This window comes from Cuculus canorus, chromosome 38, assembly GCF_017976375.1.
Source record: "Cuculus canorus isolate bCucCan1 chromosome 38, bCucCan1.pri, whole genome shotgun sequence".
Classification (NCBI taxonomy): domain Eukaryota; kingdom Metazoa; phylum Chordata; class Aves; order Cuculiformes; family Cuculidae; genus Cuculus; species Cuculus canorus.
Window position 1 is genome coordinate 252,312 of NC_071438.1, and position 24,487 is coordinate 276,798.

A 24,487-nucleotide genomic window follows, 5' to 3' on the forward strand; every position below is an offset into this window, starting at 1 on the left:
GTCCGTCCCCTTAACCCCTCCCCATATCCCTCTGTCCGTCCCCTTAATCCCTCTCCACATCCCTCCGTCCGTCCCTTTAATCCCTCCCCACATCCCTCTGTCCGTCCCCTTAACCCCTCCCCATATCCCTCTGTCCGTCCCCTCAATCCCTCCCCACATCCCTCTGTCCGTCCCCTTAATCCCTCCCCATATCCCTCTGTCCGTCCCCTTAATCCCTCCCCATATCCCTCTGTCCGTCCCCTTAATCCCTCCCCATATCCCTCTGTCCGTCCCTTTAATCCCTCCCCACATCCCTCTGTCCGTCCCCTTAATCCCTCCCCATATCCCTCTGTCCGTCCCCTTAACCCTTCCCCCTTTCCCCCCGGACCGTGGCGCTGACGTCCGTCTGTCCGGAGGGGACGATGACGACCGTCTGTCCGTCCCGCGGCTCTCGTTGTCCGTAGCTGAGGAGGAGCTTCACAGGGGTCGTGACCTCCCGCGGACAACCCTGTGCCACACAAAAAGAGTTCCCCCCCCCCCCTCAGATCCAGTCCGTCCCCCTATTCCGTCCCCTTATTCCGTCCCCCCCATTTCCACCCCTCTCTCACCACCACCGCGACGGACACCACCCGACACCGTCGTCCCAACGCCACTCGTTCCGTCCCAATAAGTGTCCCCCCGACCCCCACGAACACCGCTCGCGACGATGCCCGACCGGGATCCAACGTCGCCCGGAACGGAAGTGAAACGGACAGTTCGGAACCTGCGGGAAAGACGGGGGGGACATTAAAAGGGAACGGACGGCGTCTCAAAGGGGTTCTGGAGGTCATAGGGGACATTAAAAGGGGACGGACGGTGTCTCAATGGGGTTCTGGAGGCCATAAAGATGTCTCAAAGGGGTTGAGATGGTCCTGGGGGACATTAAAGGGGACGGACGGTGTCTCAGAGGGGTTCTGGAGGCCATAGGGGACATCTAAAGGGGACGGACGGCGTCTCAATGGGGTTCTGGAGGTCATAAGGACTTCTCAGAGGGGTTGAGGAGGTCCTGGGGGACATCTAAGGGGGACGGACGGTGTCTCAATGGGGTTCTGGAGGTCATAGGGGACACCTAAGGGGGACGGACGGCGTCTCAAGGGGGTTCTGGAGGCCATAAAGATGTCTCAAAGGGGTTCAGGAGGTCATAGGGGACATTAAAAGGGGACGGACAGTGTCTCAATGGGGTTCTGGAGGTCATAGGGGACATTAAAGGGGACGGACGGTGTCTCAATGGGGTTCTGGAGGCCATAAAGATGTCTCAGAGTGGTTCTGGAGGTCCTGGGGGACATTAAAGGGGACGGGCGGTGTCTCAATGGGGTTCTGGAGGCCATAAAGATGTCTCAAAGGGGTTGAGGAGGTCCTGGGGGACATTAAAGGGGACGGACAGCATCTCAATGGGGTTCTGGAGGTCATAGGGGACATCTAAAGGGGACGGATGGTGTCTCAATGGGGTTCTGGAGGCCATAAGGACATCTCAGAGGGGTTCTGAACGCCATAAAGACATCTCAGAGGGGTTCAGGAGGTCCTGGAGAAGATCTGGAGCCCCTTGAGGACATCTCAATGGGGTTCTGAAGGCCATAAGGACATCTCAGAGGGGTTCTGAAGGCCATGAGGACATCTCAGAGGGGTTCTGAAGGCCATAAGGACATCTCAGAGGGGTTCTGAAGGCCGTAAGGACATCTCAATGGGGTTCTGAAGGCCATAAGGACATCTCAGAGGGGTTCTGAAGGCCATAAGGACATCTCAGAGGGGTTCTGAAGGTCATAGGAACATCTCAATAGGGTTCTGAAGGCCATGAGGACATCTCAGAGGGGTTCTGAAGGCCATGAGGACATCTCAGAGGGGTTCTGAAGGCCATAAGGACATCTCAGAGGGGTTGAGGAGGTCCTTGAGAAGATCTGAGGGCATCTCAGGGGGTTCTGAAGGCCATAAGGACATCTCAGAGGGGTTCTGAAGGCCATAAGGACATCTCAGAGGGGTTCTGAAGGCCATAAGGACATCTCAGAGGGGTTCAGGAGGTCCTGGAGAAGACCCGGAGCCCCTTGAGGACATCTCAATGGGGTTCTGAAGGCCATAAGGACATCTCAATGGGGTTCTGGAGGCCATAAGGACATCTCAATGGGGTTCTGAAGGCCATAAGAACATCTCAGGGGGGTTCTGAAGGCCATAAGGACATCTCAGAGGGGTTGAGGAGGTCCTGGAGAGGATCTGGAGCCCCTTGAGGACATCTCAATGGGGTTCTGAAGGCCATAAGGACATCTCAGAGGGGTTGAGGAGGTCCTGGAGAAGATCTGAGGGCATCTCAGGGGGTTCTGAAGGCCATAAGGACATCTCCGAGGGGTTCAGGAGGTCCTGGAGAAGATCCGGAGCCCCTTGAGGACATCTCCGGAGGGTTTTGGTGGCCCTCACCGTAGGTATCATTGGTGGCTTTGGTGCCCTCGAAGCAGATGTGGACTTTGGACACCTCCCGTAGAGTGGTGTCCTCTTGGGGACATCTCCCGGTGGCCTCGAGGACCTCTGGAGGTTGAAAGGTCACCGTTGCGGCCACGCGAAGACGCGGCCGTGACCTTGAGGAGATGGAGAAGACAACGATGGAGAAGCGGTGGCCCGAGAGGACCTCTTCTCCATCCCTGAGGTCCAGGATGGGACCCACCTGAGGAGAAGAACGCGACCTTCAGCGCCCACGGCCACGTCGGGAAGAAGGTCCTCCGTGAGGTCCCGTCCACCGCTGAGGGCGCGGCCAAAATGGCGGACGGAGAAGCGGTGGCCGGAGATGCGCTGTGAGGGACAGAAGGACCTTCAGGAGATCTTCGTTTGACCTCTCCAGAACGTTCCACCATCAGAAGAACCCAAAGTTCTCCATTTTGAGGACATTCCACCACTGAAGAACCCAAAGTTCTCCATTTTGAGGTCATTCCACCACTGAAGAACCCAAAGTTCTCCATTTTGAGGTCATTCCACCACTGAAGAACCCAAAGTTCTCCATTTTGAGGACATTCCACCATCAGAAGAACCCAAAGTTCTCCATTTTGAGGTCATTCCACCACTGAAGAACCCAAAGTTCTCCATTTTGAGGTCATTCCACCATCAGAAGAACCCAAAGTTCTCCATTTTGAGGTCATTCCACCATCAGAAGAACCCAAAGTTCTCCATTTTGAGGACATTCCACCATCAGAAGAACCCAAAGTTCTCCATTTTGAGGTCATTCCACCATCAGAAGAACCCAAAGTTCTCCATTTTGAGGACATTCCACCACTGAAGAACCCAAAGTTCTCCATTTTGAGGACATTCCACCACTGAAGAACCCAAAGTTCTCCATTTTGAGGTCATTCCACCATCAGAAGAACCCAAAGTTCTCCATTTTGAGGTCATTCCACCATCAGAAGAACCCAAAGTTCTCCATTTTGAGGTCATTCCACCACTGAAGAACCCAAAGTTCTCCATTTTGAGGTCATTCCACCACTGAAGAACCCAAAGTTCTCCATTTTGAGGTCATTCCACCACTGAAGAACCCAAAGTTCTCCATTTTGAGGACATTCCACCATCAGAAGAACCCAAAGTTCTCCATTTTGAGGTCATTCCACCATCAGAAGAACCCAAAGTTCTCCATTTTGAGGTCATTCCACCACTGAAGAACCCAAAGTTCTCCATTTTGAGGTCATTCCACCACTGAAGAACCCAAAGTTCTCCATTTTGAGGACATTCCACCATCAGAAGAACCCAAAGTTCTCCATTTTGAGGTCATTCCACCACTGAAGAACCCAAAGTTCTCCATTTTGAGGACATTCCACCATCAGAAGAACCCAAAGTTCTCCATTTTGAGGACATTCCACCACTGAAGAACCCAAAGTTCTCCATTTTGAGGTCATTCCACCATCAGAAGAACCCAAAGTTCTCCATTTTGAGGTCATTCCACCATCAGAAGAACCCAAAGTTCTCCATTTTGAGGTCATTCCACCATCAGAAGAACCCAAAGTTCTCCATTTTGAGGTCATTCCACCACTGAAGAACCCAAAGTTCTCCATTTTGAGGTCATTCCACCACCAGAACCTCCTCCCCCCCCACCGTTCTCCACCTCCCGAAGGTCCCACCTGGATGTAGTTGAGGTGGACTCCATCCCAACGTCCTCTGAAGATGTAGACGGCGCCGCTCTCGTTGTCCTCCAGAGGTGCTCCGATGGCCACTTCGGGCCAACGGTCACCATCCACGTCCCCAACTTTGGCCACGGTGGCACCAAAGCCACCCAGAAGATGACCAGGAGCTCCACGGAGGACACGACCACAGCGAAGCCGAGGAGCCTGGAGAGGTCCTCAGTGGTGGGATGGGGTCTCAGAGGGGTTTAGGAGGTCCTCAGGTGGTGGGATGGGGTCTACATAGGGGTTTAAGAGGTCCTCAGGTGGTGGGATGGGGTCTCCAGAGGGTTTAGGAGGTCCTCAGGTGGTGGGATGGGGTCTCCAGAGGGGTTTAGGAGGTCCTCAGGTGGTGGGATGGGGTCTCCATAGGGTTTAGGAGGTCCTCAGGTGATGGAATGGGGTCTCCAGAGGGGTTTAGGAGGTCCTCAGGTGGTGGGACGGGGTCTCCAGAGGGTTTGGGAGGTCCTCAGGTGATGGAATGGGGTCTCCAGAGGGGTTTAGGAGGTCCTCAGGTGGTGGGATGGGGTCTCCATAGGGTTTAGGAGGTCCTCAGGTGGTGGGATGGGGTCTCCAGAGGGTTTAGGAGGTCCTCAGGTGGTGGGATGGGGTCTCCATAGGGTTTAGGAGGTCCTCAGGTGGTGGGATGGGGTCTCCATAGGGTTTAGGAGGTCCTCAGGTGGTGGGATGGGGTCTCCAGAGGGGTTTGGGAGGTCCTCAGGTGGTGGGATGGGGTCTATATAGGGTTTAGGAGGTCCTCAGGTGGTGGGATGGGGTCTCCAGAGGGTTTAGGAGGTCCTCAGGTGGTGGGATGGGGTCTCCAGAGGGTTTAGGAGGACCTCAGGTGGTGGGATGGGGTCTCCAGAGGGGTTTAGGAGGTCCTCAGGTGGTGGGATGGGGTCTCCAGGGGGTTTAGGAGGTCCTCAGGTGGTGGGATGGGGTCTCCAGAGGGTTTAGGAGGTCCTCAGGTGGTGGGATGGGGTCTATATAGGGTTTAGGAGGTCCTCAGGTGGTGGGATGGGGTCTCCAGAGGGGTTTGGGAGGTCCTCAGTTGGTGGGATGGGGTCTATATAGGGTTTAGAAGGTCCTCAGGTGGTGGGATGGGGTCTCCAGAGGGGTTTAGGAGGTCCTCAGGTGGTGGGATGGGGTCTATATAGGGTTTAGGAGGTCCTCAGGTGGTGGTATGGGGTCTCCAGAGGGGTTTAGGAGGTCCTCAGGTGGTGGGATGGGGTCTATATAGGGTTTAGGAGGTCCTCAGGTGGTGGGATGGGGTCTATATAGGGTTTAGGAGGTCCTCAGGTGGTGGGATGGGGTCTATATAGGGTTTAGGAGGTCCTCAGGTGGTGGGATGGGGTCTATATAGGGTTTAGGAGGTCCTCAGGTGGTGGGATGGGGTCTATATAGGGTTTAGGAGGTCCTCAGGTGGTGGGATGGGGTCTATATAGGGTTTAGGAGGTCCTCAGGTGGTGGGATGGGGTCTATATAGGGTTTAGGAGGTTCTCAGGTGGTGGGATGGGGTCTCCAGAGGGGTTTAGGAGGTCCTCAGGTGGTGGGATGGGGTCTCCAGAGGGGTTTAGGAGGTCCTCAGGTGGTGGGATGGGGTCTATATAGGGTTTAGGAGGTTCTCAGGTGGTGGGATGGGGTCTCACCTCGGGGTGGAGGTCACAGAGGTCCACACGGCCACCACTGCCCCCTCCGTAGAAGAAGGGGGTTCCCACCAGGATGACTTCGGCCGAACCGTCTCCGTCCGTGTCCACAGCGCAGAGGGACGACCCAAAGGCTCCGCCCACCTGGGAGACCACGAGGACCTCAACGTGAGGACCTCAACGAGAAGACCTCAAATGAAGACCTCAAATGAAGACCTCAAATGAAGACCTCAAATGAGGACCTCAAATGAGGACCTCAACGTGAAGACCTCAACATGAAGATCTCCACATGAAGACCTCAAAGTGAGGACCTCAACTGAAGACCTCAAATGAAGACCTCAATGTAAGGATCTCAAAGTGGAGACCTCAACGTGAAGGACCTCAACGTGAAGACCTCAACATGAAGATCTCCACATGAAGACCTCAAATGAAGACCTCAAATAAAGACCTCAAATGAAGACCTCAAATGAAGACCTCAAATGAAGAGCTCCAATGAAGACCTCAAAGTGAGGACCTCAAAGTGAAGACCTCAACTGAAGACCTCAAATGAAGACCTCAAAGTGAAGACCTCAAATGAAGACCTCAAATGAAGACCTCAAATGAAGACCTCAAATGAAGACCTCAATTATGAAGACCTCAAAGTGAAGACCTCAAAGTGAAGACCTCAAATGAAGACCTCAAATGAAGACCTCAAAGTGAAGACCTCAAATGAAGACCTCAAATGAAGACCTCAAATGAAGACCTCAAATGAAGACCTCAATGAAGACCTCAACTGAAGACCTCAAGTGAAGACCTCCACGAGAGGACCTGAAGGACGGAGCCCCTGCGGTTGTCCCCCCTGACCTGAGGCCCGAGGGCGTCTCCGAGGAGGTCCCAGGAGTCTCCTCGGCGCTGGAGAAGGACGAGACGGCCGCGGTGGCCGTAGCGAGGGGCGCCCAAAGCCACCGCCCGGTGACCGTCGACGGACAACGACTCCACCGCGAAACCTACGGAGACGGAGAACCTGAGACCATCGGAGCTCCGGAACCTTCTCAAGGGCTTCAGAACCTTCTCAAGGGCTCCGGAACCTTCTGGAGGAGGACCTGAGGGCTCCAGAACCTTCTGGAGGAGCTTCAGAACCTTCTAAAGGAGGAACTGAGAGCTCCAGAACCTTCTGCAGAGCTCCTGGAACCTTCTCAAGAGCTCCAGAACCTTCTGGAGGAGCTTCAGAACCTTCTGGAGGAGGAACTGAGAGCTCCGGAACCTTCTGGAGGAGCTTCAGAACCTTCTGGAGGAGGAATTGAGAGCTCCAGAACCTTCTCAAGAGCTCCAGAACCTTCTAAAGGAGGAACCGAGAGCTCCAGAACCTTCTGGAGGAGGAATTGAGAGCTCTGGAACCTTCTGGAGGAGCTCCAGAACCTTCTGGAGGAGGACCTGAGAGCTCCGGAACCTTCTCAAGAGCTCTGGAACCTTCTGGAGGAGGAACTGAGAGCTCCGGAACCTTCTCAAGAGCTCCAGAACCTTCTAGAGGAGGACCTGAGAGCTCCGGAACCTTCTGGAGGAGCTCCAGAACCTTCTAAAGGAGGAACCGAGAGCTCCAGAACCTTCTGGAGGAGCTTCAGAACCTTCTCAAGAGCTCCAGAACCTTCTGGAGGAGCTCCAGAACCTTCTCAAGAGCTCCAGAACCTTCTAGAGGAGGAACTGAGAGCTCCGGAACCTTCTCAAGAGCTCCAGAACCTTCTAAAGGAGGAACTGAGACCTCCGGAATCTTCTGGAGGAGCGTCAGAACCTTCTGGAGGAGGAACTGAGACCTCCGGAACCTTCTGGAGGAGCTCCAGAACCTTCTCAAGAGCTGCGGAACCTTCTGGAGGCCCCAAGATGTCCGCGTGGTGGCGGTGTCTCACCCAGGTAGGAGTTGTCCACGTCGTGACCACCGTTGGAGACGTTGAGCCAAGTGCGGTCTCCGCCGGCGCCGTAAAGCCACGCCCCTCCGGCCCAATCGTAGGCGCCCACCGCCCCCACCAGAGGACCTTCCTGCGGGGACAGAGGACACCACGAGAGCTCCGGAACCTTCTCCAGAGCTCCAGAACCTTCTCGAGAGCTCCAGAACCTTCTCCAGAGCTCCGGAACCTTCTCCAGAGCTCCAGAACCTTCTGGAAGATGAACTGAGAGCTCCAGAACCTTCTCGAGAGCTCCAGAACCTTCTGGAGGAGGAACTCGAGAGCTCCAGAACCTTCTCAAGAGCTCCGAAACCTTCTGAAGGAGCTTCAGAACCTTCTGGAAGAGGAACTGAGAGCTCTTCATGGAGGAACTGAGAGCTTCGGAACCTTCTCAAGAGCTTCAGAACCTTCTCGAGAGCTCCAGAACCTTCTGGAGGAGCTTCAGAACCTTCTGGAGGAGGACCTGAGAGCTCTTCATGGAGGAACCGAGAGCTTCAGAACCTTCTGGAGGAGCTTCAGAACCTTCTGGAAGAGGAACTGAGAGCTCCAGAACCTTCTCAAGAGCTCCAGAAGCTTCTTGAGAGCTCCGGAACCTTCTGGAGGAGCTTCAGAACCTTCTGGAAGAGGAACTGAGAGCTCCAGAACCTTCTCGAGAGCTCCAGAACCTTCTGGAGGAGCTTCAGAACCTTCTGGAGGAGGAACTGAGAGCTCTTCATGGAGGAACCGAGAGCTTCGGAACCTTCTGGAGGAGGAACCGAGAGCTCCAGAACCTTCTCAAGAGCTCCAGAACCTTCTCGAGAGCTCCGGAACCTTCTCGAGAGCTCCGGAACCTTCTGGAAGAGGAACTGAGAGCTCCGGAACCTTCTGGAGACCCCAAAGATCTCTCCGGAACCTTCGGGAGACCTCAAAGATCTTTCCAGAACATTCTGGAGGCCCCAAAGATCTCTCCAGAACCTTCATGGAGACCTCAAAGATCTCTCCAGAACCTTCTGGAGAGCTCCATAACCTTCATGGAGACCTCAAAGATCTCTCCGGAACCTTCTGGAGGAACCAAAGATCTCTCCAGAACCTTCTTGAGAGCTCCAGAACCTTCATGGAGACCTCAAAGATCTCTCCAGAACCTTCTGGAGGTCCCAAAGATCTCTCCGGAACCTTCTGGAGGAACCAAAGACCTCTCCAGAACCTTCTCGAGAGCTCCAGAACCTTCATGGAGACCTCAAAGCTCTCTCCAGAACCTTCTCGGGAGCTCCAGAACCTTCATGGAGACCTCAAAGATCTCTCCAGAACCTTCTGGAGGCCCCAAAGATCTCTCCAGAACCTTCTGGAGGAACCAAAGACCTCTCCAGAACCTTCTCGGGAGCTCCAGAACCTTCATGGAGACCTCAAAGATCTCTCCAGAACCTTCTGGAGGAACCAAAGACCTCTCCAGAACCTTCTCGAGAGCTCCAGAACCTTCATGGAGACCTCAAAGATCTCTCCAGAACTTTCTGGAGGTCCCAAAGATCTCTCCAGAACCTTCTCAAGAGCTCCAGAACCTTCATGGAGACCTCAAAGATCTCTCCAGAACCTTCTCAAGAGCTCCAGAACCTTCATGGAGACCTCAAAGATCTCTCCAGAACCTTCTCGAGAGCTCCAGAACCTTCATGGAGACCTCAAAGATCTCTCTGGAACCTTCTCAGGAGCTCCAGAACCTTCATGGAGACCTCAAAGATCTCTCCAGAACCTTCTCAGAAGCTCCAGAACCTTCATAGAGACCTCAAAGATCTCTCCAGAACCTTCTGGAGGTCCCAAAGATCTCTCCAGAACCTTCTCAAGAGCTCCAGAACCTTCATGGAGACCTCAAAGATCTCTCCAGAACCTTCTCGAGAGCTCCAGAACCTTCATGGAGACCGCAAAGATCTCTCCGGAACCTTCTGAAGGCCCCAAAGATCTCTCCAGAACCTTCTTGAGAGCTCCAGAACCTTCATGGAGACCTCAAAGATCTCTCCGGAACCTTCTGGAGGAACCAAAGATCTCTCCGGAACCTTCTGGAGGCCCCAAAGACCTCTCCAGAACCTTCTGGAGGAACCAAAGATCTCTCCGGAACCTTCTGGAGGCCCCAAAGACCTCTCCAGAACCTTCTCGGGAGCTCCAGAACCTTCATGGAGACCTCAAAGATCTCTCCAGAACCTTCTCAAGAGCTCCAGAACCTTCATGGAGACCTCAAAGATCTCTCCAGAACATTCTCAAGAGCTCCAGAACCTTCATGGAGACCTCAAAGATCTCTCCAGAACATTCTTGAGAGCTCCAGAACCTTCATGGAGACCTCAAAGATCTCTCCAGAACCTTCTCGAGAGCTCCAGAACCTTCATGGAGACCTCAAAGACCTCTCCCAAACCTCCATGGAGGTCTCCAAGATCTCCAGAACCTTCCTGGAAGAACCGCGAGAGCTCCAGAAGGTTCCATAGAGCTCCGGAGGTCCCTTTTTTAGGTGTCCACTCACGGGAGCGAAGGTGGCGCTGAAGCCCTCTTGACTCATCTCCAGCTGGAAGGAGCTGCCGTGGACCTGGCGCGTCCCTGAGGAGGCGGTGGGAGGAGCCTGAGAAGAAGACAACGGCCACCAGAGGTCCACGGGGTGGTGGCGAAGGGCCGTCGGTTACCTTCGACGGAGAAGATCTTGTGGTGGAGCTGCTCCTGAATGCCATGGAGGGCCTCAAAGTTGTCCACCCGGAAGACGAAGTCCTGAGAGGGCTTCGAGGAGATGGTGAGAAGTTCTTGGAGGGCTTCAGGGGTGGAGAAGGAACGACCGATCTGGAGAGGAGAGGACACGAGGAGATGGTGGAGATGGAGGAGGAGATGGAGGAGAACATGGAGGAGATGGAGGAGATGGAGGAGGAGATGGAGGAGGAGATGGAGGAGAAGATGGAGGAGATGGAGGAGGAGATGGAGGAGATGGAGGAGGAGATGGAGGAGGAGATGGAGGAGAAGATGGAGGAGGAGATGGAGGAGATGGAGGAGGAGATGGAGGAGATGGAGGAGATGGAGGAGGAGATGGAGGAGATGGAGGAGGAGATGGAGGAGGAGATGGAGGAGATGGAGGAGATGGAGGAGATGGAGGAGGAGATGGAGGAGGAGATGGAGGAGAACATGGAGGAGGAGATGGAGGAGATGGAGGAGGAGATGGAGGAGGAGATGGAGGAGATGGAGGAGATGGAGGAGGAGATGGAGGAGATGGAGGAGGAGATGGAGGAGATGGAGGAGGAGATGGAGGAGGAGATGGAGGAGGAGATGGAGGAGAAGATGGAGGAGGAGATGGAGGAGATGGAGGAGGAGTTGGAGGAGGAGATGGAGGAGGAGATGGAGGAGGAGATGGAGGAGGAGATGGAGGAGGAGATGGAGGAGGAGATGGAGGAGGAGATGGAGGAGGAGATGGAGGAGGAGATGGAGGAGGAGATGGAGGAGATGGAGGAGATGGAGGAGATGGAGGAGATGGAGGAGATGGAGGAGATGGAGGAGATGGAGGAGATGGAGCTGTTGTCCTCACGCCGATGGCGTAGCGCGTGACGTCCATCTTTTCGGCCAAGGGAATGACATCCTCGTAGCGGCGATCGTCGCGGAACTTTTGGCCATCGGTGATGACGATGAGGACCTTCAACGCATCTTCTCGGCCGCCCGCGGCCGCCGTGAAGGTCCTCGTCCTGCCCGGAAGGTCCATAGGAGACCTCAAAGAACCCTTTGAAGGCCCCAAAATGGGGGTGGAAGGGTGGTGGGAATATCTCACAGGACATCGGCGATGGCCGTGGCCGTCCGAGTGGTCCTTCCGAGCTGGTGGACCTCCGCCAGGAGAAGCGTTGGATCTCGGGAGCGGCGGAAAGCGTGGAAATCAAAATGGTGGACAACCAGGTGGGAGAACTGAGTGAGGGCGAACTGGAGAAGACACCAAAGGGCGACGGGAAGGGTCTCAGAGGGCTTCCAGAAGGTTCTAAGAAGGGGTTTGGGGGTCTTCAAGAAGGTCTTGAAGGATCTAAAGGGGTTCTGGAAGGGTTTTGGTGGTCTTCAAGAGGTCCTGGAAGGATCTAAAGGGGTTCCAGAGGGTTCTGGAAGGGTTTTGGTGGTCTTCAAGAAGGCTTTGAAGGATCTAAAGGGGTTCCAGAGGGTTCTGGAAGGGTTTTGGTGGTCTTCAAGAAGGCTTTGAAGGATCTAAAGGGGTTCCAGAAGGTTCTGAAAGGGTTTTGGTGGTCTTCAAGAGGGCTTTGAAGGATCTAAAGGGGTTCCAGAAGGTTCTGGAAGGGTTTTGGTGGTCTCAGAGAGGACTTTGAAGGACCTAAAGGGGTTCCTGAGGGTTCTGGAAGGGTTTTGGTGGTCTTCAAGAAGGCCTTGAAGGATCTAAAGGGGTTCCAAAAGGTTCTAAGAAGGGTTTTGGTGGTCTCAGAGGGGTCTTTGAAGGATCTAAAGGGGTTCCAGAGGGTTCTGGAAGGGTTTTGGTGGTCTCAGAGGGGTCTTTGAAGGACCTAAAGGGGTTCTGGAAGGGTTTTGGTGGTCTTTAAGAAGGCTTTGAAGGATCTAAAGGGGTTCCAGAAGGTTCTGGAAGGGTTTTGGTGGTCTCAGAGGGGTCTTTGAAGGATCTAAAGGGGTTCCAAAAGGTTCTAAGAAGGGTTTTGGTGGTCTCAGAGGGGTCTTTGAAGGATCTAAAGGGGTTCCAGAGGGTTCTGGAAGGGTTTTGGTGGTCTCAGAGGGGTCTTTGAAGGATCTAAAGGGGTTCCAGAGGGTTCTGGAAGGGTTTTGGTGGTCTCAGAGGGGTCCTGGAAGGATCTAAAGGGGTTCCAGAAGGTTCTGGAAGGGTTTTGGTGGTCTCAGAGGGCTCTTTGAAGGATCTAAAGGGGTTCCAGAGGGTTCTGGAAGGGTTTTCGTGGTCTCAGAGGGGTCTTTGAAGGATCTAAAGGGGTTCCAGAGAGTTCTGGAAGGGTTTTGGTGGTCTTCAAGGGGTCTTTGAAGGATCTAAAGGGGTTCCAGAGGGTTCTGGAAGGGTTTTGGTGGTCTTCAAGAAGGCTTTGAAGGATCTAAAGGGGTTCCAGAGGGTTCTGGAAGGGTTTTGGTGGTCTCAGAGGGGTCCTGGAAGGATCTAAAGGGGTTCCAGAGGGTTCTGGAAGGGTTTTGGTGGTCTTTAAGAAGGCTTTGAAGGATCTAAAGGGGTTCCAGAGGGTTCTGGAAGGGTTTTGGTGGTCTCAGAGTGGTCCTGGAAGGATCTAAAGGGGTTCCAGAGGGTTCTGGAAGGGTTTTGGTGGTCTCAGAGGGGTCTTTGAAGGATCTAAAGGGGTTCCAGAGGGTTCTGGAAGGGTTTTGGTGGTCTCAGAGGGGTCTTTGAAGGATCTAAAGGGGTTCCAGAAGGTTCTGGAAGGGTTTTGGTGGTCTCAGAGGGGTCTTTGAAGGATCTAAAGGGGTTCCAGAAGGTTCTGGAAGGGTTTTGGTGGTCTTCAAGAAGGCTTTGAAGGATCTAAAGGGGTTCCAGAGGGTTCTGGAAGGGTTTTGGTGGTCTTCAAGGTGTCCTGGAAGTATCTGAAGAGGTTCCAGAGGATTCTGGAAGGGTTTTGGTGGACTCAGAGGGATCCTGGAAGGATCTAAAGGGGTTCCAGAGGGTTCTGAAAGGGTTTTGGTGGTCTTCAAGAAGGCTTTGAAGGATCTAAAGGGGTTCCAGAAGGTTCTGGAAGGGTTTTGGTGGTCTTCAAGAAGGCTTTGAAGGATCTAAAGGGGTTCCAGAAGGTTCTGGAAGGGTTTTGGTGGTCCCAGAGGGGTCTTTGAAGGATCTAAAGGGGTTCCAGAAGGTTCTGGAAGGGTTTTGGCGGTCTTCAAGGGGTCCTGGAAGGATCTAAAGGGGTTCTGGAAGGGTTTTGGTGGTCCCAGAGGGGTCTTTGAAGGATCTAAAGGGGTTCCAGAGGGTTCTGGAAGGGTTTTGGTGGTCTTCAAGGGGTTCTGGAAGGATCTAAAGGGGTTCCAGAGGGTTCTGGAAGGGTTTTGGTGGTCTTCAAGAAGGCTTTGAAGGATCTAAAGGGGTTCCAGAGAGTTCTGGAAGGGTTTTGGTGGTCTCAGAGGGGTCCTGGAAGGATCTAAAGGGGTTCCAGAGGGTTCTGGAAGGGTTTTGGTGGTCTCAGAGGGGACTTTGAAGGATCTAAAGGGGTTCCAGAGGGTTCTGGAAGGCTTTTGGTGGTCTTCAAGAAGACCTTGAAGGATCTAAAGGGCTTCCAGAAGGTTCTGGAAGGGTTTTGGTGGTCTCAGAGGGGTCCTGGAAGGATCTAAAGGGGTTCCAGAGAGTTCTGGAAGGGTTTTGGTGGTCTTCAAGAAGGCTTTGAAGGATCTAAAGGGGTTCCAGAGGGTTCTGGAAGGGTTTTGGTGGTCTTCAAGAAGACCTTGAAGGATCTAAAGGGGTTCCAGAAGGTTCTGGAAGGGGTTTGGTGGTCTTCAAGAAGGCTTTGAAGGATCTAAAGGGGTTCCAGAGGGTTCTGGAAGGGTTTTGGTGGTCTTCAAGGGGTCTTTGAAGGATCTAAAGGGGTTCCAGAAGGTTCTGGAAGGGTTTTGGTGGTCTCAGAGAGGTCCTTGAAGGATCTAAAGGGGTTCCAGAGGGTTCTGGAAGGGTTTTGGTGGTCTCAGAGAGGTATTTGAAGGATCTAAAGGGGTTCCAGAAGGTTCTGGAAGGGTTTTGGTGGTCTCAGAGAGGTCTTTGAAGGATCTAAAGGGGTTCCAGAAGGTTCTGGAAGGGTTTTGGTGGTCTCAGAGGGGTCCTTGAAGGATCTAAAGGGGTTCCAGAGGGTTCTGGAAGGGTTTTGGTGGTCTCAGAGAGGTCTTTGAAGTCTCTAAAGGGGTTCCAGAAGGTTCTGGAAGGGTTTTGGTGGTCTCAGAGGGGTCCTGGAAGGATCTAAAGGGGTTCCAAAAGGTTCTAAGAAGGGTTTTGGTGGTCTTCAAGAAGGCTTTGAAGGATCTAAAGGGGTTCCAGAGGGTTCTGGAAGGGTTTTGGTGGTCTTTGAGAAGGCTTTGAAGGATCTAAAGGGGTTCCAGAGGGTTCTGGAAGGGTTTTGGTGGTCTCAGAGGGGTCTTTGAAGGATCTAAAGGGGTTCCGGAGGGTTCTGGAAGGGTTTTGGTGGTCTTCAGGAAGGCTTTGAAGGATCTAAAGGGGTTCCAGAGGGTTCTGGAAGGGTTTTGGTGGTCTCAGAGGGGTCTTTGAAGGATCTAAAGGGGTTCCGGAGGGTTCTGGAAGGGTTTTGGTGGTCTTCAGGAAGGCTTTGAAGGATCTAAAGGGGTTCCAGAGGGTTCTGGAAGGGTTTTGGTGGTCTCAGAGGGGTCCTGGAAGGACCTAAAGGGGTTCTTGAAGGGTTTTGGTGGTCTTCAAGAAGGTCTTGAAGGATCTAAAGGGGTTCCAGAGGGTTCTGGAAGGGTTTTGGTGGTCTCAGAGGGGTCCTGGAAGGATCTAAAGGGGTTCCAGAGGGTTCTGGAAGGGTTTTGGTGGTCTCAGAGGGGTCCTGGAAGGATCTAAAGGGGTTCCAGAGGGTTCTGGAAGGGTTTTGGTGGTCTTCAAGGGGTTCTGGAAGGATCTAAAGGGGTTCCAGAAGGTTCTGAAAGGGTTTTGGTGGTCTTCAAGAGGGCTTTGAAGGATCTAAAGGGGTTCCAGAAGGTTCTGGAAGGGTTTTGGTGGTCTCAGAGGGGTCCTGGAAGGATCTAAAGGGGTTCCAGAGAGTTCTGGAAGGGTTTTGGTGGTCTTCAAGAAGGCCTTGAAGGATCTAAAGGGGTTCCAAAAGGTTCTAAGAAGGGTTTTGGTGGTCTCAGAGGGGTCCTGGAAGGATCTAAAGGGGTTCCAGAGGGTTCTGGAAGGGTTTTGGTGGTCTTCAAGAGGTCCTGGAAGGATCTAAAGGGGTTCCAGAGGGTTCTGGAAGGGTTTTGGTGGTCTCAGAGGGGTCCTGGAAGGATCTAAAGGGGTTCCAGAGGGTTCTGGAAGGGTTTTGGTGGTCTCAGAGGGGTCCTGGAAGGATCTAAAGGGGTTCCAGAGGGTTCTGGAAGGGTTTTGGTGGTCTCAGAGGGGTCCTGGAAGGATCTAAAGGGGTTCCAGAGGGTTCTGGAAGGGTTTTGGTGGTCTTCAAGAAGACCTTGAAGGATCTAAAGGGGTTCCAGAGGGTTCTGGAAGGGTTTTGGTGGTCTCAGAGGGGTCTTTGAAGGATCTAAAGGGGTTCCAGAAGGTTCTGGAAGGGTTTTGGTGGTCTTCAAGAAGGCTTTGAAGGATCTAAAGGGGTTCCAGAGGGTTCTGGAAGGGTTTTGGTGGTCTTCAAGGTGTCCTGGAAGTATCTGAAGAGGTTCCAGAGGATTCTGGAAGGGTTTTGGTGGACTCAGAGGGATCCTGGAAGGATCTAAAGGGGTTCCAGAGGGTTCTGAAAGGGTTTTGGTGGTCTTCAAGAAGGCTTTGAAGGATCTAAAGGGGTTCCAGAAGGTTCTGGAAGGGTTTTGGTGGTCTTCAAGAAGGCTTTGAAGGATCTAAAGGGGTTCCAGAAGGTTCTGGAAGGGTTTTGGTGGTCCCAGAGGGGTCTTTGAAGGATCTAAAGGGGTTCCAGAAGGTTCTGGAAGGGTTTTGGCGGTCTTCAAGGGGTCCTGGAAGGATCTAAAGGGGTTCTGGAAGGGTTTTGGTGGTCCCAGAGGGGTCTTTGAAGGATCTAAAGGGGTTCCAGAGGGTTCTGGAAGGGTTTTGGTGGTCTTCAAGGGGTTCTGGAAGGATCTAAAGGGGTTCCAGAGGGTTCTGGAAGGGTTTTGGTGGTCTTCAAGAAGGCTTTGAAGGATCTAAAGGGGTTCCATAGAGTTCTGGAAGGGTTTTGGTGGTCTCAGAGGGGTCCTGGAAGGATCTAAAGGGGTTCCAGAGGGTTCTGGAAGGGTTTTGGTGGTCTCAGAGGGGACTTTGAAGGATCTAAAGGGGTTCCAGAGGGTTCTGGAAGGGTTTTGGTGGTCTTCAAGAAGACCTTGAAGGATCTAAAGGGCTTCCAGAAGGTTCTGGAAGGGTTTTGGTGGTCTCAGAGGGGTCCTGGAAGGATCTAAAGGGGTTCCAGAGAGTTCTGGAAGGGTTTTGGTGGTCTTCAAGAAGGCTTTGAAGGATCTAAAGGGGTTCCAGAGGGTTCTGGAAGGGTTTTGGTGGTCTTCAAGAAGACCTTGAAGGATCTAAAGGGGTTCCAGAGGGTTCTGGAAGGGTTTTGGTGGTCTTCAAGGGGTCTTTGAAGGATCTAAAGGGGTTCCAGAAGGTTCTGGAAGGGTTTTGGTGGTCTTCAAGGGGTCTTTGAAGGATCTAAAGGGGTTCCAGAAGGTTCTGGAAGGGTTTTGGTGGTCTTCAAGGGGTCTTTGAAGGATCTAAAGGGGTTCCAGAGGGTTCTGGAAGGGTTTTGGTGGTCTTCAAGGGGTCTTTGAAGGATCTAAAGGGGTTCCAGAAGGTTCTGGAAGGGTTTTGGTGGTCTCAGAGAGGTCCTTGAAGGATCTAAAGGGGTTCCAGAGGGTTCTGGAAGGGTTTTGGTGGTCTTCAAGGGGTTCTGGAAGGATCTAAAGGAGTTCCAGAGGGTTCTGGAAGGGTTTTGGTGGTCTCAGAGAGGTATTTGAAGGATCTAAAGGGGTTCCAGAAGGTTCTGGAAGGGTTTTGGTGGTCTCAGAGAGGTCTTTGAAGGATCTAAAGGGGTTCCAGAAGGTTCTGGAAGGGTTTTGGTGGTCTCAGAGGGGTCCTGGAAGGATCTAAAGGGGTTCCAGAGGGTTCTGGAAGGGTTTTGGTGGTCTTCAAGAAGGCTTTGAAGGATCTAAAGGGGTTCCAGAAGGTTCTGGAAGGGTTTTGGTGGTCTCAGAGGGCTCTTTGAAGGATCTAAAGGGGTTCCAGAGGGTTCTGGAAGGGTTTTGGTGGTCTTCAAGAAGACCTTGAAGGATCTAAAGGGGTTCCAGAAGGTTCTGGAAGGGTTTTGGTGGTCTTCAAGAAGACCTTGAAGGATCTAAAGGGGTTCCAGAAGGTTCTGGAAGGGTTTTGGTGGTCTCAGAGGGGTCTTTGAAGGATCTAAAGGGGTTCCAGAAGGTTCTGGAAGGGTTTTGGTGGTCCCAGAGGGGTCTTTGAAGGATCTAAAGGAGTTCCAGAGGGTTCTGGAAGGGTTTTGGTGGTCTTCAAGAAGGTCTTGAAGGATCTAAAGGGGTTCCAAAAGGTTCTGGAAGGGGTTTGGTGGTCTTCAAGAAGGCTTTGAAGGATCTAAAGGGGTTCCAGAGGGTTCTGGAAGGGTTTTGGTGGTCTTCAAGGGGTCTTTGAAGGATCTAAAGGGGTTCCAGAAGGTTCTGGAAGGGTTTTGGTGGTCTCAGAGAGGTCCTTGAAGGATCTAAAGGGGTTCCAGAGGGTTCTGGAAGGGTTTTGGTGGTCTCAGAGGGGTCTTTGAAGGATCTAAAGGGGTTCCAGAGGGTTCTGGAAGGGTTTTGGTGGTCTCAGAGGGGTCTTTGAAGGATCTAAAGGGGTTCCAGAAGGTTCTGGAAGGGTTTTGGTGGTCTCAGAGAGGTCTTTGAAGGCTCTAAAGAGTTCCAGAAGGTTCTGGAAGGGTTTTGGTGGTCTCAGAGGACCTTCTGGCCCTCACCTGAGTGTCGGTTCCTCTGAAACGCTTCATCACCTCCACCACAAAGGTCTTCATCTTCACGAACTCTTCGGCTTTGATACTTCCGGAGCCGTCGATGAGGAAAACGATATCGGAGGGACGTTGAGGACACTCTGAGACGGAGGACAACCAACGGTCAACCCCCTGCGGGTTGTCCTCCTCCCACCTCTCCGCCCTCGAGGAGAACGTTCCGTACGGGGTTGAAAGGTCGGGAAGCGTTGGAGCTCCTGGAAGTCGGTGTCCAGGAGGACACAGAAACCGCTGACGTAGATGTTCTCTCCACACGTTTGGGACAAAGTGGGACCACAGACCTGGAAAGGGGACACCGAGGTCAGAAGACACCAAAACCACCAATTTTGAGGTCCAAACCTCCTCCATTTGACCAAATTGGAGGTCCCACCTCCTTCATTTGACCAATTTTGGGGTCCCACCACTTTGATGTCCACCAAAAACACCAATTTGGAGGTCCAAACCTCCTCAATTTGACCAATTTTGGGGTTCCACCACTTTGATGTCCACCAGAAAGACCAATTTTGGGGTCCCACCTCCTCCATTTGACCAATTTTGGGGTCCCACCCTCCTCCATTTGACCAATTTTGGGGTCCCACCTCCTCCATTTGACCAATATTGAGGTCCCACCTCCTCCATTTGACCAATTTTGGGGTTCCACCACTTTGATGTCCACCAAAAACACCAATTTTGAGGTCCCACCTCCTCCATTTGACCAATTTTGAGGTCCCACCTCCTCCATTTGACCAATTTTGGGGTTCCACCTCCTCCATTTGACCAATTTTGAGGTCCCACCTCCTCCATTTGACCAATTTTGGGGTTCCACCACTTTGATGTCCACCAAAAACACCAATTTTGAGGTCCCACCTCCTCCATTTGACCAATTTTGGGGTCCCACCTCCTCCATTTGACCAATTTTGGGGTTCCACCACTTTGATGTCCACCAAAAACACCAATTTGGAGGTCCCACCTCCTCCATTTGACCCATTTTGAGGTCCCACCTCCTCCATTTGACCAATTTTGAGGTCCCACCTCCTCCATTTGACCAATTTTGAGGTTCCACCTCCTCCATTTGGCCAATTTGGGGGTTCAACCACTTTGATGTCCACCAAAACCACCAATTTTGAGGTCCCACCTCCTCCATTTGACCCATTTTGAGGTCCCACCTCCTCCATTTGACCAATTTTGGGGTCCCACCTCCTCCATTTGACCAATTTTGAGGTCCCACCTCCTCCATTTGACCCATTTTGAGGTCCCACCTCCTCCATTTGACCAATTTTGAGGTCCCACCTCCTCCATTTGACCAATTTTGGGGTTCAACCACTTTGATGTCCACCAAAAACACCAATTTTGGGGTCCCACCTCCTCCATTTGACCAATTTTGAGGTCCCACCTCCTCCATTTGGCCCATTTGGAGGTCCCACCTCCTCCATTTGGCCAATTTTGGGGTCCCACCTCCTCCATTTGACCAATTTTGGGGCTCCACCACTTTGATGTCCACCAAAAAAACCAATTTTGAGGTCCCACCTCCTCCATTTGACCAATTTTGGGGTCCCACCTCCTCCATTTGACCAATTTTGGGGTTCAACCACTTTGATGTCCACCAAAAACACCAATTTTGGGGTCCCACCTCCTCCATTTGACCAATTTTGAGGTCCCACCTCCTCCATTTGGCCCATTTGGAGGTCCCACCTCCTCCATTTGGCCAATTTTGGGGTCCCACCTCCTCCATTTGACCAATTTTGGGGTTCCACCACTTTGATGTCCACCAAAAACACCAATTTTGAGGTCCCACCTCCTCAATTTGACCAATTTTGAGGTCCCACCTCCTCCATTTGACCAATTTTGGGGTTCAACCACTTTGATGTCCACCAAAAACACCAATTTTGGGGTCCCACCTCCTCCATTTGGCCCATTTGGAGGTCCCACCTCCTCCATTTGGCCAATTTTGGGGTCCCACCTCCTCCATTTGACCAATTTTGGGGTTCAACCACTTTGATGTCCACCAAAAACACCAATTTTGAGGTCTAAATCTCCTCAATTTGGCCAATTTTGGGGTTCCACCACTTTGATGTCCACCAAAAAGACCAATTTTGAGGTCCCACCTCCTCAATTTGGCCAATTTTGGGGCTCAACCACTTTGGTGTCCACCAAAAACACCAATTTTGAGGTCCAAACCTCCTCAATTTGACCAATTTTGGGGTTCCACCACTTTGATGTCCACCAAAAAGACCAATTTTGAGGTCCCACCTCCTCCATTTGACCAATTTTGGGGCTCAACCACTTTGATGTCCACCAAAAACACCAATTTTGGGGTCCCACCTCCTCAATTTGACCAATTTTGGGGCTCAACCACTCTGATGTCCACCAGAAAGACCAATTTTGAGGTCCCACCTCCTCCATTTGACCAATTTTGGGGTCCCACCTCCTCCATTTGACCAATTTTGAGGTCCCACCTCCTCCGTTTGACCAATTTTGGGGTCCCACCTCCTCCATTTGGCCCCTGTGGAGGTCCCCCCCCTTTGGTGTCCCCCCCAAACAATTTTGGGGTCCCCTCACCAACGCTCCGTGGTCGCCGACGGCCATCGTTAACCCCAAGGAGGCGTTGGCGGCGCCTTCGGCTCCTACGGAAGGAGGCGATGGGTTCCCACCACCTTCTCCGGTGGTTCTTTGGGGTTCAGGAGATGGAAGGGGTTGGTGGAGGTCTCACCGCCCACCGGCACCTCCCGGCACGTTCCGGAGCTCCGTCGGCACCAATGGATCCGTCCCATCCCGTCGGCACCGCGACGGTGCCGGGGAGCGCCCACCAACACCCTGGAGGGGGTCAGGGGGTCTTCATGAGTCACAACCACCATTTTGGGGGTCAAAGACACCATTTTGGGGGTCAAGAACCTCATTTTGGAGGTCAAGAACCTCATTTTTGGGGTCAGAACCACCGTTTTGGGGGTCAAGAACCTCATTTTTGGGGTCAAAACCACGATTTTTGGGGTCAAAAGCACCGTTTTGGGGGTCAAAAGCACCATTTTTGGGGTCAAAACAACCATTTTTGGGGTCAAAAGCACCGTTTTGGGGGTCAGAACCACCATTTTTGACGTCAAGAACCTCATTTTTGGGGTCAAGAACCTCATTTTTGGGGTCAAATCCACCATTTTGGGGGTCAGAACCACCATTTTGACGTCAAGAACCTCATTTTGGAGGTCAAGAACCTTATTTTTGGGGTCAAACCCACCATTTTGGGGGTCAAGAACCTCATTTTTGGAGGTCAGGAACCTCATTTTTGGGGTCAGAACCACCGTTTTGGGGGTCAAGAACCTCATTTTTGGGGTCAAAACCACGATTTTTGGGGTCAAAAGCACCGTTTTGGGGGTCAAAAGCACCATTTTTGGGGTCAAAACAACCATTTTTGGGGTCAAAAGCACCGTTTTGGGGGTCAGAACCACCATTTTTGACGTCAAGAACCTCATTTTTGGGGTCAAGAACCTCATTTTTGGGGTCAAATCCACCATTTTGGGGGTCAGAACCACCATTTTGACGTCAAGAACCTCATTTTGGAGGTCAAGAACCTTATTTTTGGGGTCAAACCCACCATTTTGGGGGTCAAGAACCTCATTTTTGGGGTCAAAAACCTCATTTTGGAGGTCAAGAACCTCATTTTTGGGGTCAAAACCACCTTTTGGGGGGTCAGAACCACCATTTTGGGGTCAGAACCACCAATTTGGGAGTCAAGAACCTCATTTTTGGGGTCAAAGCCACCATTTAGGGGTAAAAGCCACCGTTTTGGGGGTCAGAACCACCATTTTGGGGGTCAAGAACCTCATTTTGGAGGTCAAGAGCCTCATTTTTGGGGTCAAAACCACCATTTTGGGGTCAAAGCCACCATTTTTGGGGTCAGAACCACCATTTTGGGGCTCAAAACCACCATTTTGGGGATCAAACCACCATTTTGTGGGTCAGAACCACCATTTTTGAGGTAAAAATCACCATTTTGGGGGTCAAACCCACCATTTCTGGGGTCCATAACCTCATTTTTGGGGTCAAAACCACCATTTCTGGGGTCAAACCCCTCATTTTAGGGGTCAAACCCACCATTTCTGGGGTCAAACCCACCATTTTGGGGGTCAGAACCACCATTTTGGGGGTCAGAACCACCATTTTGGGGTCAAACCCGTCATTTTTGGGCTCAAACCCACCATTTCTGGGGTCAGAACCACCATTTTGAGGGTCAGAACCACCATTTTGGGGTCAAACCCATCATTTTTTGGGTCAAACCCATCATTTTGGGGGTCAAACCCTCCATTTTGAGGGTCAGAACCACCATTTTGAGGGTCAGAACCACCATTTTGAGGGTCAGAACCACCATTTTGGGGTCAAACCCTCCATTTTTGGGGTCAAACCCTCCATTTTGAGGGCCAAACCCACCATCTTGGGGTCAAACCCACCATTTTGAGGGCCAAACTCACCATTTCTTGAGCCAAAACCACCATTTTGGGGGTCCAACCCATCCTTTTTAGGGCCAAACTCTTCATTTTAGGGCCCAAAGACACCATTTTTTGGGGTCCCCCCCCCCCCGTTCTGGCGTTCTCCTCCTCACCCTCCGCCGTCGCTGCTGACGAAGGCTCCAACGGCGGCACCGAAGGCGCCGTCGGCGTCGCCGGAGAAGACGATGGGCGTTTCGGTGTCGAAGGCCAAAGTCAGACCTGGGTTAAGGGGGGGAAAAAAAATGGGGGGGGGGGGGGGACACCCCTTGAGGTCATCCATTGGACCCCCAAAGTCTCGACTCCCCCCAAAAATGGCCCCACCCGAACCCACCGGCGCTCAGGAGGGTGAGAAGAAGACCTCTCGGTCCCATAGCGGCGCCTGAGGAACTGAGGGGGGGGGGAACTGGGGGGGAACTGGGGGGGAACTGGGAATGGGGGAGGGGGAAGTTGGGGTTTGGGAGGGGAAGGAAGAAGGGGGGGGGAGGGGGGGAGGAAGTGGGAGGAGGTGGAGGAGTGGGGGGGGGAAGTTGGGAGCGGGGGGACTGGGGGGACTGGGAGCACTGGGAGGGGGACTGGGAGCACTGGGAGGGGGACTGGGAGGACTGGGAGCACTGGGAAGGGGACTGGGAGCACTGGGAAGGGGACTGGGAGCACTGGGAGGGGGACTGGGAGCACTGGGAGGGGGACTGGGAGCACTGGGAGGGGCGATGGGGGGACTGGGAGTACTGGGAGGGGGACTGGGAGCACTGGGAGGGGGACTGGGAGCACTGGGAGAGGCGATAAGGGGGCTGGGAAGGGGAATGGGAGCACTGGGAGGGGGACTGGGAGCACTGGGAGGGGGACTGGGAGGACTGGGAGGGACTGGGAGCACTGGGAGTTGGACTGGGGACACTGGGAGGGGGACTGGGAGCAACGGGAGCACTGGGAGGGGGACTGGGGACACTGGGAGGGAACTGGGGGCACTGGGAGGGTACTGGGAGCACTGGGAGAAGCAATGAGGGTACTGGGAGCACTGGGAGGGGGACTGGGAGCACTGGGAGGGGGACTGGGAGCGCTGGGAGGGGGACTGGGAGCGCTGGGAGGGGGACTGGGAGCGCTGGGAGGGGGACTGGGAGCACTGGGAGAGGCGATAAGGGGGCTGGGAAGGGGACTGGGAGGACTGGGAGGACTGGGAGGGGGACTGGGGGGACTGGGAGGGAGACTGGGAGGGGACTGGGAGCACTGGGAGGGGGACTGGGGGGACTGGGAGGGGGACTGGGAGCACTGGGAGGGGACTGGGAGCACTGGGAGGGGGACTGGGGAGACTGGGAGGGGGACTGGGAGCGCTGGGAGGGGGACTGGGAGCACTGGGAGAGGCGATAAGGGGGCTGGGAAGGGGACTGGGAGCACTGGGAGGGGGACTGGGAGCACTGGGAGGGGGACTGGGAGCACTGGGAGGGGGACTGGGAGCGCTGGGAGGGGGACTGGGAGCGCTGGGAGGGGACTGGGAGCGCTGGGAGGGGACTGGGAGCACTGGGAGGGGACTGGGAGGGGGACTGGGGGCACTGGGAGGGGGACTGGGGGCACTGGGAGAGGGACTGGGAGCACTGGGAGAGGGACTGGGAGCACTGGGAGGGGGACTGGGAGCACTGGGAGGGGCGATGGGGGGACTGGGAGCGCTGGGAGGGGGACTGGGAGCAC

General features: G+C 53.5%; 1 protein-coding gene across 5 annotated transcripts in view; it reads right to left on the bottom strand.

Annotated features, from left to right (window-relative positions):
- The window catches only part of ITGAD (integrin subunit alpha D), a 42,567-nt gene extending 19,356 nt beyond the window's left edge, over positions 1-23,211 (bottom strand). For 4 of the 5 annotated variants that reach the window (XR_008447549.1, XR_008447548.1, XM_054053059.1 and 1 more), the window contains exons 1-18: positions 23,139-23,211; positions 22,921-23,026; positions 21,040-21,143; positions 20,889-20,953; positions 18,517-18,631; positions 18,303-18,433; positions 11,471-11,616; positions 11,234-11,387; positions 10,350-10,500; positions 10,193-10,266; positions 7,675-7,804; positions 6,635-6,777; positions 5,795-5,935; positions 4,107-4,313; positions 2,669-2,793; positions 2,425-2,582; positions 588-742; positions 368-487 (exon numbers count right to left, since the gene is read on the bottom strand). Coding sequence is in view for 3 of the 5 variants with exons in the window: in XM_054053059.1 (XP_053909034.1) it covers positions 368-487; positions 588-742; positions 2,425-2,582; positions 2,669-2,793; positions 4,107-4,313; positions 5,795-5,935; positions 6,635-6,777; positions 7,675-7,804; positions 10,193-10,266; positions 10,350-10,500; positions 11,234-11,387; positions 11,471-11,616; positions 18,303-18,433; positions 18,517-18,631; positions 20,889-20,953; positions 21,040-21,143; positions 22,921-23,026; positions 23,139-23,178 (2,265 nt within the window). In the remaining 2 variants the exon portion in view is untranslated. Of the gene's footprint in view, positions 1-367; positions 488-587; positions 743-2,424; positions 2,583-2,668; positions 2,794-4,106; positions 4,314-5,794; positions 5,936-6,634; positions 6,778-7,674; positions 7,805-10,192; positions 10,267-10,349; positions 10,501-11,233; positions 11,388-11,470; positions 11,617-18,302; positions 18,434-18,516; positions 18,632-20,888; positions 20,954-21,039; positions 21,144-22,920; positions 23,027-23,138 lie in introns of those variants that run through there. The other variant, XM_054053060.1, reaches the window with a different exon arrangement.
- Positions 23,212-24,487: the final 1,276 nt, after the last annotated feature.